Source organism: Bipolaris sorokiniana (genome assembly GCF_000338995.1).
Source record: "Bipolaris sorokiniana ND90Pr unplaced genomic scaffold COCSAscaffold_3, whole genome shotgun sequence".
Classification (NCBI taxonomy): Eukaryota; Fungi; Ascomycota; class Dothideomycetes; order Pleosporales; family Pleosporaceae; genus Bipolaris; species Bipolaris sorokiniana.
Genome location: NW_006911897.1, coordinates 1,287,251 through 1,309,513, shown reverse-complemented (window position 1 = coordinate 1,309,513; position 22,263 = coordinate 1,287,251). Strand labels below are relative to the sequence as shown.

General features: G+C 49.8%; 11 protein-coding genes across 11 annotated transcripts; 6 read left to right on the top strand and 5 right to left on the bottom strand.

The window, feature by feature from the left end:
- The first annotated feature begins 1,045 nt into the window (after positions 1 to 1,045).
- Positions 1,046 to 3,523, top strand: COCSADRAFT_288693 (uncharacterized protein). Its single transcript, XM_007698849.1, has 4 exons — positions 1,046 to 1,360; positions 1,462 to 1,802; positions 1,858 to 2,061; positions 2,108 to 3,523. The coding sequence occupies exons 1-4, from the start codon at positions 1,324 to 1,326 to the stop codon at positions 3,428 to 3,430; spliced, it is 1,905 nt and encodes a 634-aa protein (XP_007697039.1). The 5' UTR covers positions 1,046 to 1,323; the 3' UTR covers positions 3,431 to 3,523.
- On the bottom strand, positions 3,524 to 5,418 carry COCSADRAFT_288683 (uncharacterized protein). The gene is made up of 2 exons (XM_007698848.1): positions 5,359 to 5,418; positions 3,524 to 5,064 (listed from the first exon to the last, which is right to left on the bottom strand). The coding sequence occupies exon 2, from the start codon at positions 5,030 to 5,032 to the stop codon at positions 3,617 to 3,619; it is 1,416 nt and encodes a 471-aa protein (XP_007697038.1). The 5' UTR covers positions 5,033 to 5,064; positions 5,359 to 5,418; the 3' UTR covers positions 3,524 to 3,616.
- Positions 5,419 to 5,526: 108 nt separating this feature from the next.
- COCSADRAFT_34186 (uncharacterized protein) lies at positions 5,527 to 7,628 on the top strand. Its single transcript, XM_007698370.1, has one exon. It carries the CDS (start codon positions 5,816 to 5,818, stop codon positions 7,511 to 7,513), a length of 1,698 nt encoding a protein of 565 aa, XP_007696560.1. The 5' UTR covers positions 5,527 to 5,815; the 3' UTR covers positions 7,514 to 7,628.
- Positions 7,604 to 8,823, bottom strand: COCSADRAFT_34185 (uncharacterized protein). The gene is made up of 2 exons (XM_007698369.1): positions 8,476 to 8,823; positions 7,604 to 8,429 (listed from the first exon to the last, which is right to left on the bottom strand). The coding sequence occupies exons 1-2, from the start codon at positions 8,716 to 8,718 to the stop codon at positions 7,800 to 7,802; spliced, it is 873 nt and encodes a 290-aa protein (XP_007696559.1). The 5' UTR covers positions 8,719 to 8,823; the 3' UTR covers positions 7,604 to 7,799.
- Positions 8,824 to 10,428: 1,605 nt separating this feature from the next.
- On the top strand, positions 10,429 to 11,466 carry COCSADRAFT_179043 (carbohydrate esterase family 16 protein; the record flags this gene model as incomplete). The annotated part of the gene is made up of 1 exon (XM_007698847.1): positions 10,429 to 11,466. One exon carries the CDS (start codon positions 10,429 to 10,431, stop codon positions 11,464 to 11,466), a length of 1,038 nt encoding a protein of 345 aa, XP_007697037.1.
- Positions 11,467 to 11,478: 12 nt separating this feature from the next.
- On the bottom strand, positions 11,479 to 12,466 carry COCSADRAFT_111043 (uncharacterized protein). The gene is made up of 2 exons (XM_007698846.1): positions 12,330 to 12,466; positions 11,479 to 12,225 (listed from the first exon to the last, which is right to left on the bottom strand). The coding sequence occupies exons 1-2, from the start codon at positions 12,449 to 12,451 to the stop codon at positions 11,664 to 11,666; spliced, it is 684 nt and encodes a 227-aa protein (XP_007697036.1). The 5' UTR covers positions 12,452 to 12,466; the 3' UTR covers positions 11,479 to 11,663.
- A 736-nt stretch (positions 12,467 to 13,202) lies between these two features.
- Positions 13,203 to 14,149, top strand: COCSADRAFT_168564 (uncharacterized protein; the record flags this gene model as incomplete). Its single annotated transcript, XM_007698845.1, has 2 exons — positions 13,203 to 13,423; positions 13,489 to 14,149. The coding sequence occupies 2 exons, from the start codon at positions 13,203 to 13,205 to the stop codon at positions 14,147 to 14,149; spliced, it is 882 nt and encodes a 293-aa protein (XP_007697035.1).
- Positions 14,150 to 14,231: 82 nt separating this feature from the next.
- On the bottom strand, positions 14,232 to 15,171 carry COCSADRAFT_157748 (uncharacterized protein; the record flags this gene model as incomplete). The annotated part of the gene is made up of 2 exons (XM_007698844.1): positions 14,232 to 15,074; positions 15,157 to 15,171. The coding sequence occupies 2 exons, from the start codon at positions 15,169 to 15,171 to the stop codon at positions 14,232 to 14,234; spliced, it is 858 nt and encodes a 285-aa protein (XP_007697034.1).
- A 399-nt stretch (positions 15,172 to 15,570) lies between these two features.
- Positions 15,571 to 16,927, top strand: COCSADRAFT_81690 (uncharacterized protein; the record flags this gene model as incomplete). Its single annotated transcript, XM_007698843.1, has 3 exons — positions 15,571 to 15,667; positions 15,728 to 16,165; positions 16,239 to 16,927. 3 exons carry the CDS (start codon positions 15,571 to 15,573, stop codon positions 16,925 to 16,927), a joined length of 1,224 nt encoding a protein of 407 aa, XP_007697033.1.
- A 136-nt stretch (positions 16,928 to 17,063) lies between these two features.
- On the bottom strand, positions 17,064 to 18,253 carry COCSADRAFT_82256 (uncharacterized protein; the record flags this gene model as incomplete). Its single annotated transcript, XM_007698842.1, has 2 exons — positions 17,064 to 18,061; positions 18,118 to 18,253. The coding sequence occupies 2 exons, from the start codon at positions 18,251 to 18,253 to the stop codon at positions 17,064 to 17,066; spliced, it is 1,134 nt and encodes a 377-aa protein (XP_007697032.1).
- Positions 18,254 to 18,451: 198 nt separating this feature from the next.
- On the top strand, positions 18,452 to 22,233 carry COCSADRAFT_111036 (uncharacterized protein). Its single transcript, XM_007698841.1, has 3 exons — positions 18,452 to 18,968; positions 19,018 to 20,681; positions 20,732 to 22,233. Exons 1-3 carry the CDS (start codon positions 18,521 to 18,523, stop codon positions 22,040 to 22,042), a joined length of 3,423 nt encoding a protein of 1,140 aa, XP_007697031.1. The 5' UTR covers positions 18,452 to 18,520; the 3' UTR covers positions 22,043 to 22,233.
- The last annotated feature ends 30 nt before the right edge of the window (positions 22,234 to 22,263 follow it).

The window sequence follows — 22,263 nt, the reverse complement described above, 5'->3', positions numbered from 1 at the left end:
GTCAAAAAATTCTCATACACACAGCCTGACACGTGCCAAAAGGATTGCTACACAAAGCTATCATATCTGGTCCTACAACAGCACCACCGAAAGCAGCATGAGCTACAGCAACACCACTTGCATTACCCCATATGGAGCCAGCTGCGACACAGCCCGCCAACAGGACTGGGGTACAAACTACTTGGCATATACACAAGCCGATGGTGTCGGCAGACGCTTGGCTAGCAATAAGGCTCAGGACGACGATGGTTGCTTTAGAGAGGGAGAGGGGTTTCATCGCAGCTGGATCTAGGATGAATTCGTAGTTTGAATGGGAGAGTTGTTTTGGAGCAGAAATGCTTGTTGTGGTAGTGCAGTTGCGGCTTGTTTGGTGCTTACGAAAATACAGCATTGATGGCTAGATGTAGAGATTGGGAATGGTTTGCTTGCTGGTCGATATGACGCCAGAATGGTCTACGGCGTTCGTGGAAGAACAGGGTGTTTCTGTATTTGTTTTCTGTCACGAGCTAATGTCATATGTAAGGGTCAATCAAGGAGTTGTTTGCTACCCCGATAAGGGGAATGATGAAGAAGATTTGAGAGAGCGGGAATCTGTGGACTCTAGAGGTGGCTTGATTGGGACATCTGACGAGTGGTAAAGAAAAAAGCACTGAGGGTCATCATTAGAAAACTGTCAATGTATGGAGTCTTGATATCCTAGATAGACGAAAACAACGAAGTTGAAACAAGCCTGGATCGGATCGACTCCCAAGCAATAGAGATCGTACGCTACGCCAATCAGCAAGCACCACAAAGCATGCCCCCAACCCCAAGTGCATGCATTGGGGTGCCGCCACTAAACCTGAGCCTCACCAATCGAATCCCTACCCCGCAAGACGCGCCAGATAAGGCAATCCAAAATGTATGGTACACTACCGTACCCCATCCCTGAAACCTCGCGGCTCCCGCTTCAGCCGCCTAGCACTAAACCCTAAAACAGCAACAAGCTAAATGCATCTTTATCAGGAAACTGAGCGCTTCTCAGTGAGCCCGGCGGCCCTCCGATCGATCGCACACGTCATTACTATTGCTGTGCTGTCCCTCTCCTCCCCTGGAGCCAACGCTAACCCCAGAGTTTCTTTCGAATCCAGAGATATGGACCGCTGTAACACATCATATTCTTTCGGAATACCTGGAGTCGTCGACGACACATTCCAATGTGCGGCATCACTTGTGCGGTTGCGCTGCGCGGTCACGGACCGTTGCTGGCTGGTGATACAACAGCGGTGAGCACCACGCTGGACAAGAGTTTGGATACGATTAAGCATCGCGGGCCAGACGCGAATGGGCATTGGATTAGTGAGGATTGTCGCGTGGGTATGTCATCTTTTGGATTGTTGGGGATTGAGCGGTGTTTGGATATGGGTGTTTTGTTAAATGGACCACGTGACTAACGTCTCTCTTTTTCTTCGGGATATGCAGCACTTGGACATAATCGGCTTGCGATTGTCGATCTGACTCCGGAGGGGGAACAACCATTCCATGATGTGGAGGGGACGGTGCATGCGGTTGTGAATGGGGAGCTTTATGGGTATGAAGAGATTAGGGAGGAGCTGAGTCGTGAGGGGTATAGGTTTAAGAGTCGGTCGGATTCAGAGATTGCGCTGGCGTTATATAAGAAGCATGGGATGTCGTTCTTAGAGTATTTGAGGGGAGAATTTTCGTTATGTCTGTATGATTCGCTTGCAAAGGTGGTCATCGCTGCTTGTGATCGGTATGCGATCAAGCCGATGTATTATACGATTTTGGATGGGAAACTTCTGGTAGGAATATCCTTCATTTGATGGAAGACATTTGATACTTACTTTGGCATTCCAGGTTGCTTCTGAGATGAAGGCCTTCCTTCCGTTTGGATGGAAGCCGGAATGGGATGTACAAAGTATCAAAGACGTTGGTTGGCTCTGCGATGGACGAACAATATTCCAGGGCGTATCGAAGATACTACCTGGTCACTATTTGGTTTGCAGGTCTTTCAACACAATATCGCAGTACAAGTACTGGGATGTCCAATTCAAAGACAAGGTAAATCTGTATCACTTAGAGAGGAAGTGCGACTGACAATCTTCAGCGACAAGTGGAAACACGAAGTGAACAGGAAATGATCGAGGGCGTTCGTGAACGACTTCTAGACGCTGTTCGCGATCGTCTCCGCGCTGATGTACCTATCGGCGTCTTTCTGAGTGGCGGCATCGACTCCAGCGCAATAGCAGGAATGATCAAGCATCTGATGGACACTGAAGGCGCGCGACTGGGCACTGCACCCGCATCCGAGCGAATGAATTGCTTCAGCGTCAAGTTCATAGGCGAGGAACATGACGAAGAACCTATCGCGCGCCGAACTGCAGAGTGGCTAGGAGTGAAAATGCATCACTGCGAGATGACCGAGGAGAACTTCGCTGCCAACATCGAAACTGCAGTCTGGCACAACGAGGCTGCTGTGACAGATCTAGGTACAGTAGGAAAGTTTTTGTTGTCCAAGACTACCAGCGATGCTGGCATCAAAGTCGTTTTGACTGGCGAAGGTTCAGACGAGCATTTTGCTGGCTACCGCGAGCTACTTACCGACTTTGTTCGCGAACCCGATGCCTCATGGCCAAATACTACTCTCGCAGAAGCCGATCGCATAGCCACTTTTAATGAACTCGAAGGCTCAGAAACCTCTGGCCCCAAAGATCTCTCCACCTCCGCCGCCGTGCGCGCCCAGGTAAACAACACTTCATTCCTAGGCTTCACCCAAACCGCCTCCCTTCGCGACACTCTCTTCGCACCCTGGGTACCCCATGAGTTCGGCACAAGCGACAAGCGTCTCACAGCCGTAAACTCCCTCGACGGCTGCACCCGCGCGCTCATGGCGAAAAAATGGCATCCACTTCACACATCCCTCTACATCTGGACGAAATCCAGTCTCGCAAATGGTCTCCTCACCGTCCTCGGCGACCGCTGCGAAATGGCGCACAGCGTGGAAGGACGCCAGCCGTTTCTCGACCACCGCCTTACAGAGTACGCTATGGCGCTGCCGCCGTCGGTGAAATTGCATTATGACCCTGCTACTCGCTCTTTTAGCGAAAAGTGGATTCTTAAGGAAGCCATGAAGCCGTTTGTTACGCCTGAGCTGTATAAACGAAAGAAGCATCCTTTCTCGGCGCCGGTAAGGTATAAGCCGGATGGGCCGGTGCACAAGTTGTTCCAGAGGCTGATTACGAAAGAGAATCTGGAGAATCTGGGGTTCTTGGAGTGGGATAAGTGTAAGGACTTGTTGCATGACGCTATCTATGATGGGAACAGGCCGAAATGGAGTCAGATGATTCTCGTGGGGCAGCTTGTTATTTTGAGCAAGCAGTTTGGGGTGAAGAAGGCGATGCCAGAACATACTAGTCTCAGTGACTACTGATTATACATGTCGTTAGTATATATGGCTAGTAGCTACAAGCGTTTTGAATCTGATGCACATACTCGCCTACAAATTGGCACCAATTCATCGTGCTTGGGTGATTGATATGATTTGGCTCATCAAGAACAGCCTCTTGATGAACAGCACACAGCTGGGATATAGTACCGATATCTAAGACTACCAACTTCAATCCCTATTCCTGCTTGGGCTCCATCGCTTGAACACGAATTCTCGAACCTTGTACTTCTTCAGCACACTGCCAATATCAACCTTGAATCCTCCCAGCTCCGTAGCGCTTGTATCCCATGGTTCCGGGACTTCAACGTAGACTAGCATGAGCGTCTTCATAACTTGCGTCTGTACTCGATTGACCCTGTGAAACCACCACCAGTCTTTGCGCTGCTGATCCGCAATCTTCGACTCACCACCCGAGTTTTCATTCCAGTACGGAGCCGAGTATGATGGGATGATCATTATTGCGAATTCCGCATGGGTGAATGCGGGACCGCGCATATAAAGCAGATAATCAACAGCGAACTTGATACCAGGACGAACAACCCAACCAAGGGAGCGGAAGTGGTGAAAGACGACGTACTTCAGCAGGAAAGGATTATCTGGAGCGATAGACGGGACGCATGACAGGGCCGAGTCGACTTGCGTAGCGGCCTTACTCATGCTGTATGCAGTATGAAGATGTGTCAGAGTTCTCTCACTATCCGCAGTGTCGTCGGGAGTTGATGCATGTGCACAATACAGTCGGAGCAAGTACCAAGCTGGGTAAGATTCCGACTGCCCATCGGACTCGGTAGCGCCAACGTTGACCACATCCAGAGCACCGAGTACGTAGGAGAGAAAGAAAGCCTCCTCAGGTGTGAGCTGAAGGTGCTCCAAGTCCGGGATATCGATTCCCTCAAGTTTAGTGTTGGCTTCTTCTTCTTCTGCCAGTATAGTATTTGTGGCCTCATCTATAGCAGGAACCTTGACATTGTCAGAGGTCGGGACGTCCTTGGAATCACCATCTACAAGCTCATCGACAGTAGCCTCCGGTACTAGTTTGCCTTCTTGCCGGAGTTGTTGCTCAATAGCTTCACGTTGAGCCTTGGCTCTTTCTAACTTGAATTGTCTCCGCTCCTCTCGCCTAGATTGAGTAACTTCTGTGCTAGTCTTCGATGCCTGTGCTCCCCGCCGGCGCTTTTCCGCGACCAGCCACTGCGGTTCACTTCTGCTAAGCGAGCCCTTGCCCCAAAATCCCTGTTCCCATAGGGCTCGAATTGAGACTGGATCGGTGACGTGAATTGACTGCGTCTCTACAGAGTAGTAGACCTTGTGGATGACGTTATGCGACTTGGGTGGCCAAAGAGACTGCGAAAGGAGACTGATGGCCAGTCGCACGAGAGAGATTGGATTGTGAGGGACAAAGGCAGGTAGCGCATATACATCTATTGGAAGAGGTTTGGCATGTATCTCATTGTAGTTGGGTCTGCGTGGACGAGGTTTCCTCGAAGCACCGTTGCTTGGCTTCTCTTGATTTTGTTCAGTCGCGCCAGCTGAATGGGCATTGCCTGCAGCATCAGCTTTCACAGGCTGAACAGCTTCGGCCATGTCTGGCAACAGAAGCTTGATGTTTGAGGAAACTACACGGTGATTAGCGAATATGCATAGACCGATTTTGTTCGACGCGCAGCAAATATATGTATATCAGATACCGTTGTAGTCTATTGTAACGGAAACAGCATCGATCGCCTAACGCAGTCAAGTGAATGCCAGCGCCGGCAATCGTATAAGTAAAAAGATGTCATCATGAAATGGGTGCCCCCGGGTGCAAAAGCGCACATTGTGGGTGCAAGCGCACAGAACCAATGCTGTATAAGCATGTCCCACACTGTTTGGCATCCCGAGCACCAGAAAGAGAAGAATAAATGACTTACCCAGTCTTTGCGACGTCACGTAATGGCGCCGTGGATGAGCGTTGTCAGCGTCATGGCGAGTGTGTTGAGAGAAAGAGCAAAGCTCAAAAAGTTTAGAGATGAGTCTTCGCCAAGCCCCGCTCTTATTGGCTGGGGCCCGCTCACAACAATTTGATTGCTAGACAACCCCCACGATATACTTTTGAGATCTACACGGCCTCACGCAGCGATTGAACACTTGCTTCTAGATCTCATCTAGATCGTTTTTCTGAAATCGCTTATTAGACTGCGTTGGCGAACGACTTCGTCGTTATGACATAATAAGAAGAGAACGACTTCTCAGAAATAGCATACGCACCTTTGCGACGCCACCCAAGTGCAATCGAGCATCGTCACCTGTTCATTGAATCTGCCCAATTTAACCAACACCTACTTGTAAAAGCTTGCGTGTTCGGACACGCAACGCTGAGTTCTCAAGATGCTACCGGCAGCGAGGTGGTCCACCCGGCCATCACGACAACTCCTTCGATCGCTCAGTAGAACAAGCACACCGTCTATCATCAAATCTCATATTCTCCGACCGAACTGGGTGTATCAGCAAACAGCTTTAGCATACTCAACTAAGACACCAGAAAATGAGCCTCCAAAGGATTCCTCGAAAGTCGATGCGGTCTCAAATGCCCTCGCCACCACACCTGATTCGGAGAACAATCTCATCACGCCAGTGTACATGCCGGAAGATCCCCATGCAGTCCTCAAACAGAGCCACCCTGCCATGCGCCTACTTGACAACTCCTCGCTTATCGTGCAACGCCAGCTCGAGATGATGAACGTACTCATGGGTTTCGAGCAGGCGAACCGCTACGTTATCATGGATCCACACGGCAACCACATCGGATACCTGGCCGAGCAAGAGCACGGCATAGGTAACGCAGTCGCAAGACAAATGTTCAAAACCCATCGGAGCTTCACCACGCATGTATTCGATCGTGATGAAAAGGAAATACTCCGATTTCACCGACCGTTTAGCTGGATCAGTTCGAGAATACGGGTCTATGATGCCGCAGGACGGGACAGCGCGACGTATACTAGCTCGAATAGTTTGCAAGGTACAAGCGCAGCAAACATCGTGAATCAAACGAGCGCAAATGTTTCAAGCTTGCCATTGCAAGATATGAAGATCATAGGAGCTGCGGAGCAAGAATGGGCGCCACTCAGGAGGAAATACAACCTGTTTGTGGCGCGAAATCTAGATAACGACCTGGCTGCCCCAGGAACACCGCAGCTAACATCCGGCGACCTGCCTATCTCGAATTCAAAAGAAGTTGCAGTGGTGGAGAATGACACACGAGAGGTCGGCATGCTTCAGTTTGCTAGGGTTGATGAACCTTTTCTGTCTTGGGACTTTAGTTTGATGACCGAGGATGGCCGATTGGCAGGCTCTGTCAATCGCAACTTTGGCGGCTTCGCTCGGGAAATTTTCACAGATACTGGAGTCTACGCATTGAGAATGGATGCTGCTGGGCTGGCAAACGAACCTGCGCACTTGATCTCGAAAACTGGGGAACAAAGCAGGCCATTATTAAATCAACATCCAGGTATGACGCTCGATCAACGAGCGGTCATGCTTGCTACAGCTGTCAGCATTGATTTCGATTACTTCAGCAGGCATAGCGGCTCAGGAGGAATGTGGCCAATGTGGATGCCCTGGGTTGGTGGTGGTGGTGAAGCTGCTGGCGGTGCTGCTGCCGGGGGCGCAGCGGCAGGAGAAGCAGGCGCTGCTGGAGCTGGAGCCGTTGGGGCGGCTAGCGAAACTGGTATTGCCGGTGAGGTCGGTGCCGCAGCCCGAGGTCTAGGTGTGGGAGAAGGCGCTGCGACTGGTGCTGCAACAATGGCAGGCTATGAGGCTATGCAAAGAGGCAGAGAAGCTGCACAGCAACGAGGAGATGATGCTTCACCACAGGCTACCGATCCATATCAGCCAGACCCAAATCAACAGTCTGGTACAAGCCAAGTTGGCGAAGATGTCTGGGGGGAAACTCAAGATCCTGGGTTTGGATCCAGAGGCCAGGACCAAGACTTCTGGGGTAGCCAGGGCGGTCAAAGTGGTGGCGATGCTGGTGGCGGAGACAGAGGGGGATTTAGCTGGACCGACATTTTCGGAGATGGAGAATAATAACTAGTCGGATGTATCATTTCTGACAACATTTACATGTAACATATATTTCACGGTTGACTAAAAGACTGAGTATGGACGACGTTCGTTTGCGCATGGGACTGGTAAGGCAAGCCTTCCTAAAACATACGTCTTGTGACAGCAAGCGTGATGCAGTATTCTTAACAGGAAACGCTATGCATAAACTTGCCATTTATCATCAATGATATTTGTGCCTTGTGGCGTTATCAATCTAGATGAGCTCAACTCGAAAAACTATATTAGGATCATGCCCATGTGCCCCAGACTACATTGTAAGGACATCTAGCTGCGAACAAACATCCGTGAACCACCAGACGAGCTTTGCCGCCCGAGGAATTTCTGTCCAACCTGGCTTCTCCTCGCTATTGCAAATGATCTTTATGTATGGGCCAAGTATAGTCTCTCCAGAAAAGAAACACATGGGTCCTGTCAGATCATAATCCTCCACATCGCAATCGAATCTGTACTGCCCTAATGATTCCTGGTGATCTTCATAAGAGAGCAGCATTCCCATGGTCGGTTTGTGAGATTTTTTATTGTTTACAAACATCCGTACGTGATTTGCTCTAGCAAGAGATGCAGAAGAGACGTTCCAACCCCGTCTTTTACTTGCTCCAGCGAGAGATGGAGAAGACGCCCACCATTGCGGTATCCAAGGTTTAGGCATAGTATACGCGGCTTGAAGAGGTGGAGTGGTTAGCGATCCAATTGCCTTCCCTTCGTAGGTAACACCAATCTTTAGTCGTCCTGAGAATAAGACCGCGTCGTCGTTATAGCAGAAACCGGTGATTCGATAGGCGTTTTGTTTAAGGAGAGGTTCAAACCGGTATCGATGCTCCCTTTCCGTCGGCACATAATGCCCAAAGGTACAGGTACGCTGGAAGGATGTGTTCAACTGTTTGAACATCAGCTTGTTACACGCAAACGGGTATGCTACTTACCACAAGAACAGACTGGCGACTGCTTACATCATGTTTCGGCTCACGAATCCATGCAGCAGCAATGAAGTCGCCCTTATGAAGAGGCATAAAAGTGTATACAGTGCGATCTGAAAATCCGTGCGTAACTCGAGCATAGTTGTATGGTTTACTACCGCGACCACAGGCTTCAAGGCTCACGAAACCATCTATAGCACAAGCAACAATAATTCCTTGTGTGTCTTCATTGAGCTCCACATACCTCATGCGTTGAGGAAGAGATGTTTCGCAATTGTGAACCAACCCTGTAGAATTGCGAACATACCATGTAGATACTTTAGGCTGAGATAGAAATTGGCAATTCCAGTAGGGGTTCCAAATTGGCGCATGTGTGTTTGCCAGTTCAATATCCATAATGATGTTCTGAACATGTTAATGACTGATTCACTAGTTGTATGATATTTACTATTTGTATGATTCATACCTTGGTGTAAACGCAAAGCTCCAGGTTGTCTGTCTCAGCCTGAATAAGTCTGTACCAAAGACCATTTCGCGAGTACCGAAAGTGACCTTGGAAGTTTATGTCAAGCACACCTAATTCATCCCGCGTTACGGCAATAGAAAGGACGTTTTTACGATCGGCTACTGTGTTTTCTTGCAAGGCAACACTCGTTGCATAGCGATGTCCTAAGAAATTGCAGTAACGAACCAGGGCTAGCTCTCCTGCGAACTTTAGGACGTCGATGTGGTTGCTCTTCTGACGCTTTGCGAAGTCTAATAAGGATTGGCCTTCCCTGAGAATTGTCGCTGGCTTTTGTAAAGCGCATGGCCACGAGAACCTTGCGATATTTAACACAAGCTCTCGTGGCAGTTTTTCAGCTACCGACCGGAGGAGATTTCCCAAGCTGTCTTTTGCGATATGCGCGAATAACGCCGATCCTGGACGAGGGAAGTGTTCTTCGTAGGCATGTTTTTCACTCTCGATGCTGTGTCGATTGAGGAAGTCTACATCCTCTGGCCATAGTCCTAGCAGGTCCCGAAGTCGTAGTCGCTGTGATTCGGGAAAGAGATGGCGGTAATATTGATAGCAATCACGATGAACGCAGTTAGATCTCGGACCTCTATCTAACATACATTCAAAACAAGGTGATTGCCGGCAAAACAACTGTTTGTACGGAGGAAATAAAGGTTGCTGGGGGTCCTGTGAGGCTTGCGATAGTGATTTAAGTGTCTTGAAATTTGAGAAATACATACCTACTGCGACATGTTCATCTGACTGGACAGCACATTGACACAGTAAGCACGTTGTTTTACCCTTGTGATGGAACATGGCAGACTGGTGAAGAGTGGATGGTGGGCAGCTCTTTGGTCATGTACTACTTGATTATGACTCGCTAAGTAACCGCCGCGTCGGTATAAGCTACGTAACGTAACCAATCAACCTCCTCAATGAGCAGCGAGTTATGATAAATAAATGTGGGGTAGAGTCCACCAACCACAAGATAATAATGCACAAGTGAGTGATGAACCTACTTATCAATGCGAGCGAAGAATGTAAATCGAACAGTGAGAATAACTAAGAATACTATGTGAATACTGCTTACTAACCATGTTATTGAATGTATCTAAATTTAATAAGAAAATAGACTAACTACTATATATCATGATTGGAAGATATCAGTATCACCTGATACTACGATATTCTATCCATAAAGAGTGAGGTTACTACACACATATGCTAGAAGTTGTTATAATACCTTAATCCCTATACACCTTAGGTGGCACTGTTCTAACCTAGGCAGATCTATGCCTAAATTATCCGGGTCACTCTCTTTCGGACACAATTGACCCGTAGCCTCACTATTATCCGAGCCCCGCATGAAGAAACACGAAGGCAGGGTGGTAATTTATAGCTGGACGTATACCGAGTGTGAATATGGCAACCAAATCTCTTATTTATAATTCGGATTGGCCGCCATGAAGCTATCCATAACTTCGCGTCTCGCGTTGACCACCTACGCTAGTATCGCAGCGGCGACACCGGTATCTCCGAGTGCCAGAAAGCCTACTTTCGACTGGACTGCCATCGACTCTCTGATAGCTTTTGGCGATAGCTATACATTCATTCAAGGCACCCTCGGCCACTCCAATTACTCCTTCATCGGCGACGAATTAAACCTGCCCTTTACACCAGCGCAACTCGTTTCCAACCGCATTGTGCAGAGCCTCACCGGAACAGCAGAAGGTGGACCCAACTGGGTCGAGTTTCTGACTGACTGTGGTGTAGAAGACGGGCTACATGATCCACAAGAATGCGACATCCAGCTCTGGGACTTTGCTTACGCGGGTGCCAATACGATTGAGGAAGCTGGCTTCACACCACTTCACCATAACCACACTGTTTCCCTAGAGCGCCAAGTCGAGCAATTCATTTCTTACGGAAACCCTGCGCTCAAATCTATTCATTTGGATAAGAAGCATGCGCTGGTAGCCGTTTGGATTGGTATCAACGATATCAACGATCTCGTCGCTACACAGGGCAAAAACGCTACTTTTGCTCCAGTCTACAGGAAAGTGCAGGAAAACGTGTTCAAGAATGTGGAAAAGGTGTACAGGCTGGGATATAGGAACTTTTTGTTCATGAATCTCCCGCCTTTGGATCGTGGACCGGGTACACCTAACGTCAATGCTTCGCTCGTGGAGTTATTCAACGGCATCCAGGCCAGCTACGCAGATGGGTTTGCGAAAAAGCACTACAGTGCGACGGTCCTACAGTTTGATGTTAATACTGTTCTGAACGATGTGTTGGATCGATATCAGGAATATGGGTTCAAGAACGTGACGGGGTATTGCCCGGGTTATAATCAACCAGATGTCCTGACCAACCCGACAAAATATGGTTGTACGGAATTGGGTACTTACTTTTGGTATAACTCAGGGCATTTGACGAGCCGGGCACATGAAATTATGACGGATGTTTTGAGGAAATGGTTGCGAAAGCAATCACATGAATAGTGTTTGTAGCAACCAGTAATCAGTTCATTCAAAATGTGTAGTCACTAAAAGCCAATTCCAATTTACAACGCCCAGACTCTCTGATCGCCTCTACTATCGCTCCTCTGAAGCCGATTCATTCTCGCGTACCATAACCTAAGCCATGTCGCGACAGCTGCAACAAAAAAACTACAGCGCATCAGTAAACCAAACCCCCTTCACTCCCTCACAAACTTCCCAAAAATGTGAAGTTCATCAGTAGTCCTCCATTTGCCCGCAAGCCATAGCCCATCCCCATCCCAAACGTACACAGCCAGCTCCTTCATACCGCTCTTCGTCAAGACGCGCATACTAGGTGGATTCTCGTAATTAACAACCGCTCTAACAAACACCTTTTGGTAATTGTCCCAGAACTTTTGCTCACTGTGGCAAGCGTCGAGGACTTTTGTTACGGCTTCGGTTGCGAGGCCTTTGCCCCATGCGGCGGGCAAGAATTGGTATCCGAGTTCGACTGTGAGACAATCGGGTGAGTGGACAGATTCTGGGAAGATATGGAGTGGTAGAGCAAGACTGCCTTTATCGAGAGAACGGAGAGTGATGAGTCCGATAACCCGGGTAGGGATATCTTCTTGATTTGCTGGAGTGCTGTTTGGAGCGAGTAGTTCGTGAATGGCATAGACGACCCGGTATGATTTCTCTTCGCCTTCGTTGAATGTAGCCGGCAAAGCGCTTTTCATGATTCTTTCCGTATCTTCGATGGTCTTTGATATGCCGTAAAAACTTTGTACAATCAGCTTCAGTCTTATAGAATATTGACTTTCCTGTAATGAACAGGAGCAGATAAATATTCAATACAGAAGGAAAAATAAAAAATCAACACTAACCTCCACCATGTAGCCTTCTCATCACTGCGCAACTCATGTAACCATTCAAGCTCCTGGCTCCCTCTTTCCGCTGTCGTGATGAGCGACAACTTCAGCCGCGGCGTAAACAACGTTTGGTCCATGATACTCAATATGCCTAGAAAATGAATGAATGACAACTCATCGTCAGCACAGAATGACTATATATATTCCTAAGGATTTCAGGCAGACATTCCGGAATAGACTACTCCGCCTTCTGGCCAATAGGCGTTCGTAGAACTTGGTAAGTGTTGGAAACGGTAAAGTGCACTTGAGATTTGGGTTAGTTATTCCGAAATCTAAGGCTAGAATCGGTATACCACGATGATGAGTCAAAATCAGCCCCAAGTTGCAATGAACGTTATGTTGTCAGAAATATATGAGTCAGTTTGTCTTCGCAGGATTGGGATCTCTGCTAGCATGTTGACCAGCTCCCACGATTTATTCTTTCATCCCGCATGAATCCCTCTACAGTGCCAGAACTTCCTTTCAAGATATCTATCATAAGCTACACATCGAAGACGCAGTACTAGGACTACTGGCAACGTCTATTAGTCGACAAGTCGAATGTTTTCGCTTCTTCATTTATGCACCCTGCTGATTACTTCTGCGGCGAAAAGTTAGAAGATAGTTTTATCAACCCCAATGTCTAAGATATCAATTTATGAATGTTGCCATCTGCAAATTTACATAAATCTCGCTTTGTAAAACAAGTGATGTAACTATAGACGTCAGCTCAATGACAGTCGAAGCGTACGCTTCCGTTTTGTTAGCGCAGTCATGTCTTGGCACTCCCGAATCTCCGGCCGAACTTTTGGCACCACCGCAGCCACCATCGATATCTCCAACGCCGCAATGGCACACCCACGATCGTTAATAGCGCCTTTAGGCCGGTTCGCAACCTCATCAATTGCCGCTGCGAGACCAGAAGTTCCGCGCATTGCTGCATTACCATACCAGACGATACGATGCGCAACTACCAAAGCACAGCCGAAGAAAAAGAAGAAGACGCGGAACACATTCCTGCAATATGATTTGAAGCAGGCAGACCAATTCTCGCTAATAGATGCGATGCAGTAAGTCTCTGGCTAGGGCTCTGAAGTGCCGTCAATGGCAAGGGCAGGTGCTAACTGCGGCATAGATATATCCGCGCCTTCGAAGTAGGCCGTAACCCCTCCTCCTCAAAATACGAGATGCACGTTCGCCTGCGCACGCTGAAAAACGGACCCGTGGTGCGAAACAGGTTACGACTCCCCCATCCCGTCAAGACCGACATACGGATCTGTGTCATTGCCGCACCAGACTCTAAGGCCGCCGCTGAAGCTCGCGCTGCGGGCGCCACGCTTGTCGGCGAAGACGAAATCTTCAACCAAATCAAAGAAGGCATTGTCGAATTCGACAGGTGCATATGCCATATCGACAGTCTTCAGAAGATGAACAAGGCGGGGCTAGGACGAGTGCTGGGTCCCAAGGGCTTGATGCCCAGCACAAAGACTGGCACAGTAGTCACGCAAGTAGGCACAAGTGTGAGGAACATGGTGGGAGGAAGCGAATATAGGGAACGCCTAGGCGTTGTTCGCATGGCAATAGGACAACTGGGATTTACGCCAGATGAGATGCAGAGGAATATCAAAGCATTCATGGATGCGCTTAAGAAGGACATGGCACAATTGAGCGACCGGATTGGCAAGGAAATTCACGAGGTGGTGCTCAGCTCGACGAATGCGCCGGGTTTTACGTTGAGCGGGGAATTTAGAGGGCCAAATTCGATAGCACCAAAGGAGCTGAGCGGACCTTTGTAGATGTAGCCCTAGGGGTGGGTGTATGAACAATGTACCATATCAAACGCCGTCGCTATGCTGATGTCAAGATCTCCCATTATGATCACTTTAATGTCTTGAGAATTTTGACAGCTTCTGCCGATTCCTCCATGTCCGCGTAAATCTTCATAATCTTCATGACGCGCCCTGATCCGTCTGCTCCCGCGCTCTTCGCTTGCCGTAGTGCGGTACTCAAGTCCATCAACAAGGTCGTCCGCACTTTTGATTTTCTTGCAGCCTGCGCCGCGACAAAAGGATGCTCGTCTAGTTCCTTTTCCAATCCCAACAGTAATTGGTGCTGTACTACATTTCGTCTTAATTTTGCGACGGAAATAGTGTAGCTTCCCTCCTCTTCGTCTTCGTCCTCATCCTCGTCGCTGTCCGAGACCTCTTCTCCGACTATAATAGGCTCTTGACCTGACGTCTCAATCATGAGCTCAGCCTCCAACTCCTTGAGCCTAGCATCGTAGTCTATGAGCCGTCTGCCAACTTCGATTTTACGCCTGACGTCGCGCTTCTGTTCTAATAGCTCGCGGACCTCTTCCTCTCTCTTGCCCACTACATCCATCAATCCATCAATCTCCTTTCGGAACCCCAGCAATCCCACTCGCACCTCTTCTACTTTCTCCTCGCCGCCATTCAAGCTGTTTCCCAAGTTGAGGAAGTCCTGGTAGTTTGAATTGACGAGGTCGAGAAGCTCCTTGGACAGAAGCTGGGATCGCGAGCGCAATTCTGAGCGTAGGTCCTCGAGCGTTTGGTGACGGTTATGCAAAGTAGAGAGATAGCTTGCAGGCGAGAAGTCCGGAGCGAGAAAATCGGAGCGGCGGAGCGGCGTCGCAAAGGGAAGGGTAGAGATGTTGTCGTCATCAGAGTCGTCGCTGGATCCAGAGCGCGAGTCTGCGCCAAACTAGACAAAAAGCGTATCAGTCGTACAGGTCTACTTCCTATTGCGCTTCTTGGAGAATTCAACGAGGGGTACGTTTACATACTTGGAATTGACTCATGGCTGCTGTCTTTGTTCCATTGACACGTCGTGTGCTGGGGTGATGATGCCAGAAGTTCAAATAAACTAATCGATAAGCTTCGGAACGTGGACCGAGGTGTCGGAACAAGCGTGTTGGCGGGTTGGTAATGTCGTGCCGATTAGCGGCCCCCTCGTCTGTGGGGTACGACGGCAAAGTAGAGTGCATACACTACGTCAAGCGCTGGTTTGTTTTTCTCCTGCACTTCGTCTTCGGGTGTTCGCGACAACTTTGTCCGTTTGAGCTAGTTCAAGCCTTGCATTTGCACATTTAAAGGATTGTTTTCTGTATACTTATAGATATACATTGGCTTCCTCCTCCTTCTCCGCTACTATCCGACACGATAAGAGTGCCAGATCACATTGTCTATAGTCTAGTACAATGCTACCGCAGCCAGACCTCCCTGAGCCAGCACACCCAGGAGTCGATTCGATGCTGAGCCGCAAGTTTGGAAAGGAAGTAGCCAATTACTTCTCTGGTACGAAGACACGCGGTCTATCTACTCGTGGAGACGCTTATCTCTAACAATGGCATACAGGGTCCCCATTAAACCGTGTGGGTTTCCTTCGTCCTGACCACCAATTTCTGTCTTCGGCACTACACCACCCATCAACTACTTTCCTTCTCTTCAACAAGCTCGAGCCGCTCGTCAAGTCCGCCACCGAGCTTGCGCACTGTACTTTCTCGGATGTTAAGCCCGTTATTGGCGACAACCCGTTTGAGAAATCTGAGGAAGATCTCGTTGCACAGTACAATTCGACTCTGTATACACCGCAGATTATCTTCTTAGGTCTGGATGAGAGGAAAGATGGCTTCAAGTACAAGGAGCATTACAAGGGCCAGCCATGGTTCGCCGTAGATGTCACACCGCAAGAAAGCGTCAAGGAGAAGGCAGAGGGGTTGATCAAGAAGTTCGAAGAGCAGGGGTTGGAGTTCAGCAAGGGGCGGATGCATATGAGTCTGCCAGCTGAAGAAGGTACGAATTTAACATGCTCTCATACCATGCAGTTCCAACACATAGAAACAACTCAGCAACTAACACGCACCAGCGGCTATCTACGCCGAAGCTCGCCACCTCCTCGACTGGAACGCCCGAAACCCCTACTGTGCCTCATGCGGCTACAGGACGCTCTCCGTCAACGCCGGTTTCAAGCGTACCTGCCCGCCCAAGGACATTGCATCCAGCATCGATCAAGGCGAGCGACCACCCTGCGCCACCCGCACCGGCATCTCCAATCTCTGTTTCCCACGTACCGACCCCACCGTCATTATGGCCGTCGTATCCGCCGACGGCAAAAAGATCCTTCTCGGTCGTCAAAAGCGGTGGCCCCCGAATTGGTATTCTACCCTCGCTGGATTCCTTGAGCCAGCCGAGAGCGTCGAGGAAGCCGTCCGTCGCGAGGTCTGGGAGGAATCCGGTATTCATCTTGGTCGTGTGGTTATTCACTCTACGCAGCCATGGCCATATCCTGCTAACCTTATGATTGGGGCTGTTGGTCAGGCGATCCCGGAAGGTGAGACGATTCATCTGGGTCACGATGCCGAGTTGGAAGATGCAAAGTGGTTTACGGCTGAGGAGGTTAGGGAGGCGTTGCGTGTGGGGACGAGTGGGCTAGGAGAGGGTGCTGGGCCTGAGTATAAGGAGGGTGAGCTGAGGTTGCCGCCTAAGACGGCGATTGCGAATCAGCTTATGACGGCGGTTGTGAATGGGTTCGCAAGTGGGAGTCCGATGATTTAAGCATATGAGTGGATATATGAGAAAGTGTAGTTGTAGATGTAGATGTAGAAGTATATACAGAAGACGGTCTTGGGGATAGAGGCGCATATGTTTCTCGTAGACTTATGATGTTTCTGTTTTGTATATACATGGTAATCTACTCCAGTACAATGTACTTGCGCAAGTGTTGGGGTATAGCATCATACAACTTCTTCTGTTCCAACCACTTCTTGGAGAACAAACGGTCGGCGTATCGGTATGCGCCATCACACAGCAGTGTGACAACTGTTGATCCCTTGCCCAGCTTCTCAGCTACTTCCTTAGCTGCAACAACATTCAGACATGAACTGGCGCCCAAGTAGAGACCCTCCTCGTCTAGACATCTGTACACCATTTCAATGGTCTTCTCATCGCTGATGTGCACCGAGCCATCAAGGAGGTCAATGTCTGGCTTCAGGTTGTCTGTTACACGACCTTGACCGATGCCTTCTGTTATGGAGCCACCAGATCGCTCTGTGAGCTTACCACCACTCTGAATATAGGAGTGCAACACTGAGCCTGGTGGATCTGCCAAAAAGCTCTTGACCTTTCCATCGCTCTTCTCCTTGAGATACCTCGTCACGCCCGCCAGACTGCCTCCGGTGCCTGTGGCGCAAGTAAAAGCGTCAAGCTTTCCTCCAGTCTGGGCCCAAATCTCCGGTCCTGTAGTCTCAATATGCGCCTGTCGGTTCGCCACGTTGTCGAACTGATTTGTCCATACTGCATTTTCCAGTCTCTCCGCGTGCCGCTTTGCTTGGTGGTTGTAGTTTTCAGGGTTCTCGAATGCGACAGCGGGTACTGGGTACACTTCTGCGCCCAACAATCTCAGCAGATCAATCTTGCCCTGCGACTGGGTGTTGGGCATGTAGATGACGAGTTTGTAGCCCTTTGAGCGGCATACGTGCGCAAGACCGATACCAGTATTGCCGGCTGTGCCTTCAATGACGGTACCGCCGGGCTTTAGGAGACCTTGGCGTTCGGCATTCTCGACGACGAAGAGGGCAGCGCGATCCTTGACTGAGCCGCCTGGGTTTTGGAACTCTGCTTTTCCAAGAATGTTGCAGCCAGTTTCTTCAGAGAGCCTCTTCAGGCGGATAAGAGGGGTCTTGCCAATTGCTGAGAATATATGTCAATATGTTTTCGCTCTGGGGTTTTGTAAGGAAATATGTTACCATCAAGGAAACCCCGCTGACCAATGCCCTGGGCCTTTGAGATATTTAGGGCAGTCTGCTGGGCTTCTGCTGAGCCAATGATCTCAGCGCCGCGACGTGCAGAGGTCGCAAAGCCTCGCGCAGCTGTCCGGAACATTGTTGCAATTGAGGGATTGCCTCACAAAGCTGGGGGCAAAGGTCAAGTTCAAGTACAAGTTCAAGATGATGCCATCGGCTGGTCGGCGAATCAACGCGCTTTCGCCCGATGTCGCAAGCAGTCAAAGGTGGACCCTGCACGCGGGACCCCTGCTCCCACGAGCCGTTGCCGCGCGGGGGTGTGCGTAAACAACAACACCAACCACAATTGATGCCAATGATCGTGCTACAGTAGACGACCACACATCCTGCTGACCATACACCAAATATGCCCGGACGCCCTTCAACCCGCGCGCCGCGTGGGTCGACCACAACAACTGCCCGCAAAACCAGTGGCGGTACAACAAGGGCAGCACGCGGATCCTCCGCAAGGCAATCCGCAAATGCAGTTAATATCCCTGATGAGGGCCCCGTCACAACTCTCCGCACACAGATTGCCCAAGTATTCAGCGATGCACAAAAGACGACGGCCACACAAAGGAAGCTGGTAGTCAACTTGAGGAAGATCCAGGAAGCATGCTGTTTCGAGCCGCCAGACACAGGCAAGAAGGGCGGAAAGAAGGGCCAGGAGGAGCAAGAAGATTTTGACGAGGAGGAGTTCAATGCCGAAATCGTGAGGTGTCTGCTTAGAATCATGTCCGTCAAGAAGAGCGAGCCAGTGGGCGACAGGGTGATTCGCTTCTTGGGCATCTTCTTGAAGCATGCGTCAGACAAAGGTTTGTCATGCACTGCCGGTCAGAAAAAGAAAGTACTGATCAAAGCCAGATCAACAGATATTTGCTACCGAGTCCGAGGAAGATGCTACTGCCTTTCACGAAACGCCTACCAGCAGGCTTACATCCAATATCCTCACTACAATCCTGGGACTTCTCACAGCCAAAGACAAGACGGTCCGATTCCGAGCCACGCAGACAGTTGCGCACATTGTGAACAGCCTCACTACCATCGATGACGATATTTTCAACCTGATAAGATTGGGTTTCTTGAAGCGTCTTCGAGACAAAGAACCATCGGTACGCGTCCAGGCGATTCTCGGACTGGGTCGTCTTGCCGGGAATGACGACGAGGAGCAAGATGAAGAAGACAGCGACGACGAAGCAGGTGGCATTCTAGACAAGCTTCTGGACATTATGATCAACGACCCGAGTGCCGAAGTGCGACGGGCTGTGTTGCTGAATCTGCCACTTTGGCCGTCAACCCTGCGATATATCCTGGAGCGGGCTCGTGATATGGATGCGACCACTCGCAGGCTAGTTTATGGCAAGATTTTGCCGGCTTTGGGCGATTTCCGACACATGTCGCTTGTGGAACGAGAGAAGCTTATTCGATGGGGCCTTCGCGACAGAGACGACATTGTCCGCAAGGCTGCAGCAACCCTGTTCCGTGAGCGCTGGCTCGAAGACTGTGCTTCATCCCGCGATACCCGGACTGAAGAGGAGAAGAAGCCTGGTGATGTTGCACCACCTAGCCTGGAAGCGCTGTGCGAGCTATTGGAACGCATTGATGTCACACGATCCGGTGAGGAGGACGGCATGGCTCATGAAGCCATGCGCCAATTCTGGGATGGCCGACCGGATTACCGTAGAGACATCACATTCGATCACGAGTTCTGGAACAACCTAGATGCGCAGACAGCCTTTATTGCTCGCACGCTCAACGACTATAGCCAGAGCACCGACGATGACAGAATCCAGAGCATGATTGAGGACAAGATGCCCGAAGTCACCATGTTTGCATTTGTTCTGCAGCGAGAACTCAATTCCCTCATGGAGCTGGTGGACAAAGTCGCAATGATGGAAGAGACTGATCCAGAGATTGAGGAGGCCCAGGAAGATGTTGAGGAACAGGATTTTGTTGTCCAGCAGCTACTTCACATTGCTCATACTCTCGATTACACCGACGAGATGGGACGAAGGCAGATGTACAACATCATGCGAGAAGCGATCTCCAAGGCTCAGCTGCCCGAAGAGTGCACAAAGCTCTCCATTGAGGTTCTGCGCAAGGTTTGCGGTAGTCGAGGCGAGTCAGACTTCTGTGCTCTCATCGTCGAGGCCATTGCCGACGTTCGAGATTCTCTCTTGGATGCCGACGACGCCACTGTCACTGGCGGAGATGCTGAAGAAAGCTTCCACTCTGCACAGTCAGACGTGGACATGGATGCTCCATTGATCAAGGCCAAGACTGCCAAAGCCGCAGAAAATCTCACTGAAGAAGAGAAGGAAGAGCGACAGATCCGAGAGGTCATGGTATACTCCAAGTGCTTGCACATTGCGCAATGCACACTTCAAAATGTGGAGGGCGATCTGGAGTCGGATACATCGCTCACAAATATCCTCAACACACTCATTATCCCGGCTGTGCAAGCTCATCAGGCAATGATCCGAGAACGCGGTGTCATCTGCCTAGGCCTAGCTGCCCTTCTCAGCAAAGTAGGTTTTACAACCCATCATCTTCTATGGGAAATACTAACAACAACTAGGATCTCGCGGATAACAACCTCGACCTCTTTTTCCACTGCTTCGCAAAGGGCCATGACGCTCTGAAAGAGATTGTCATTCAAGTCCTCACAGATGTAATCATCACTCATCCACAGCTTCTTACGCCCACTATCCCGGACCCAGACGCCGAGACTGAAGATGCAGAGCCCATTACCAACCCACGCATTCGCCCTATTACCAAGATTCTTCTTAAGGCTTTCACATCGGACAACAAACGCATTAGTCTTATCTCATGTACCGCTGCCTCGAAGCTGTTGCTCCTCGGTATCCTACCACCCCAGCCTACGGCCGAAATCTTGAAGGCATTCACATTGACCTACTTTGATCCCGAGACAGCAATAAACCCAGCACTACGACAAGCACTGAGCTACTTCCTCCCCGTCTTTTGCCACAGCAAGCTAAAGAACGCCAAGCTCATGGGCGAAATCGCCGTCCCCATCATCTCCAAGCTTCTCATCATGCGCGATGAGAATGTCGAAGAGGACGACATAGACGAGATGGTCGGCTGGCCCGTCATCACCGCCCACCTTTCCGAATGGACCGACGGCCGCAAGGTAGTCGGCGCAACCGAACTCGGTCTCGACGGCAAGACGAGCACAACAGCCGAAGCCGAGGAACCCCATGTTCAACTCGCAATTGAGATTCTCGAGCGCGCACTCACAAGCACTTGTTCGAAAGACGAGCGTAAACCTTTGCTTTCGCTCCTAAGCAAACTCTTCATCGCTCCCTCGGGCCCGAGCTACAAGAGCAGCACCGACCAAAACGGTGAAGATGAGGAAGAAGAAGAGCCCCTGCATACCCTCCACAACCTTGTTTCCGAAGGTGTCGAAGCCAAGATTGGCACAGATGCTACACAGCGCAATGCACTGGCGAAGCTCGAAGCTACTCTAACAAAGCGATTGGGCGAAGTGGGTAACGCGACACAAGCTCCCGACGAAGACGCAGATGACCAGACGGCTGTTCCTGACACTACTGTTGCGCCCGATGAGACAGAGACGACCGAGGCGTCTGAGACCCGGGTACCATCTAAGAAACCTGTCAAGGTTAAAGAAGAAGATGATGAGGAAGAGGAAGAGGATGAAGATACAATGTTAGCTGGTATGCAAGGAGAGGGTACACGTATGCCTCTTGAAGCTGATGACGATGACGATGATGAGGATGAAGAGGAAGAGCAGTCGATGGCTGAACATAGCACGTTGATTGTGGGTAGGGATGATAGGAAGAGGACTATGGTTACTGAGGAGGATATTATGGAGAGTTTGTTGCAGAGTGAGATGGAGGATTCTGCTTAGACGTTCTTCTTCTCTCGAGGGTTTTTGGGTTGGATGTGTTGTAGATGGCGTTTTTTTGGAGGGGCCTAGGGGGATAAAGTCGGATGGGGAGATATGATTTTATGTATTACGCGGTTATGATATCCTGTTGCTATCCATACTTTTTGTTTCTTTTTTTTTTACTTGACAATGTCATCTTCTCCATTCTACTCATGATACTTGCATATCATATGACATGAACG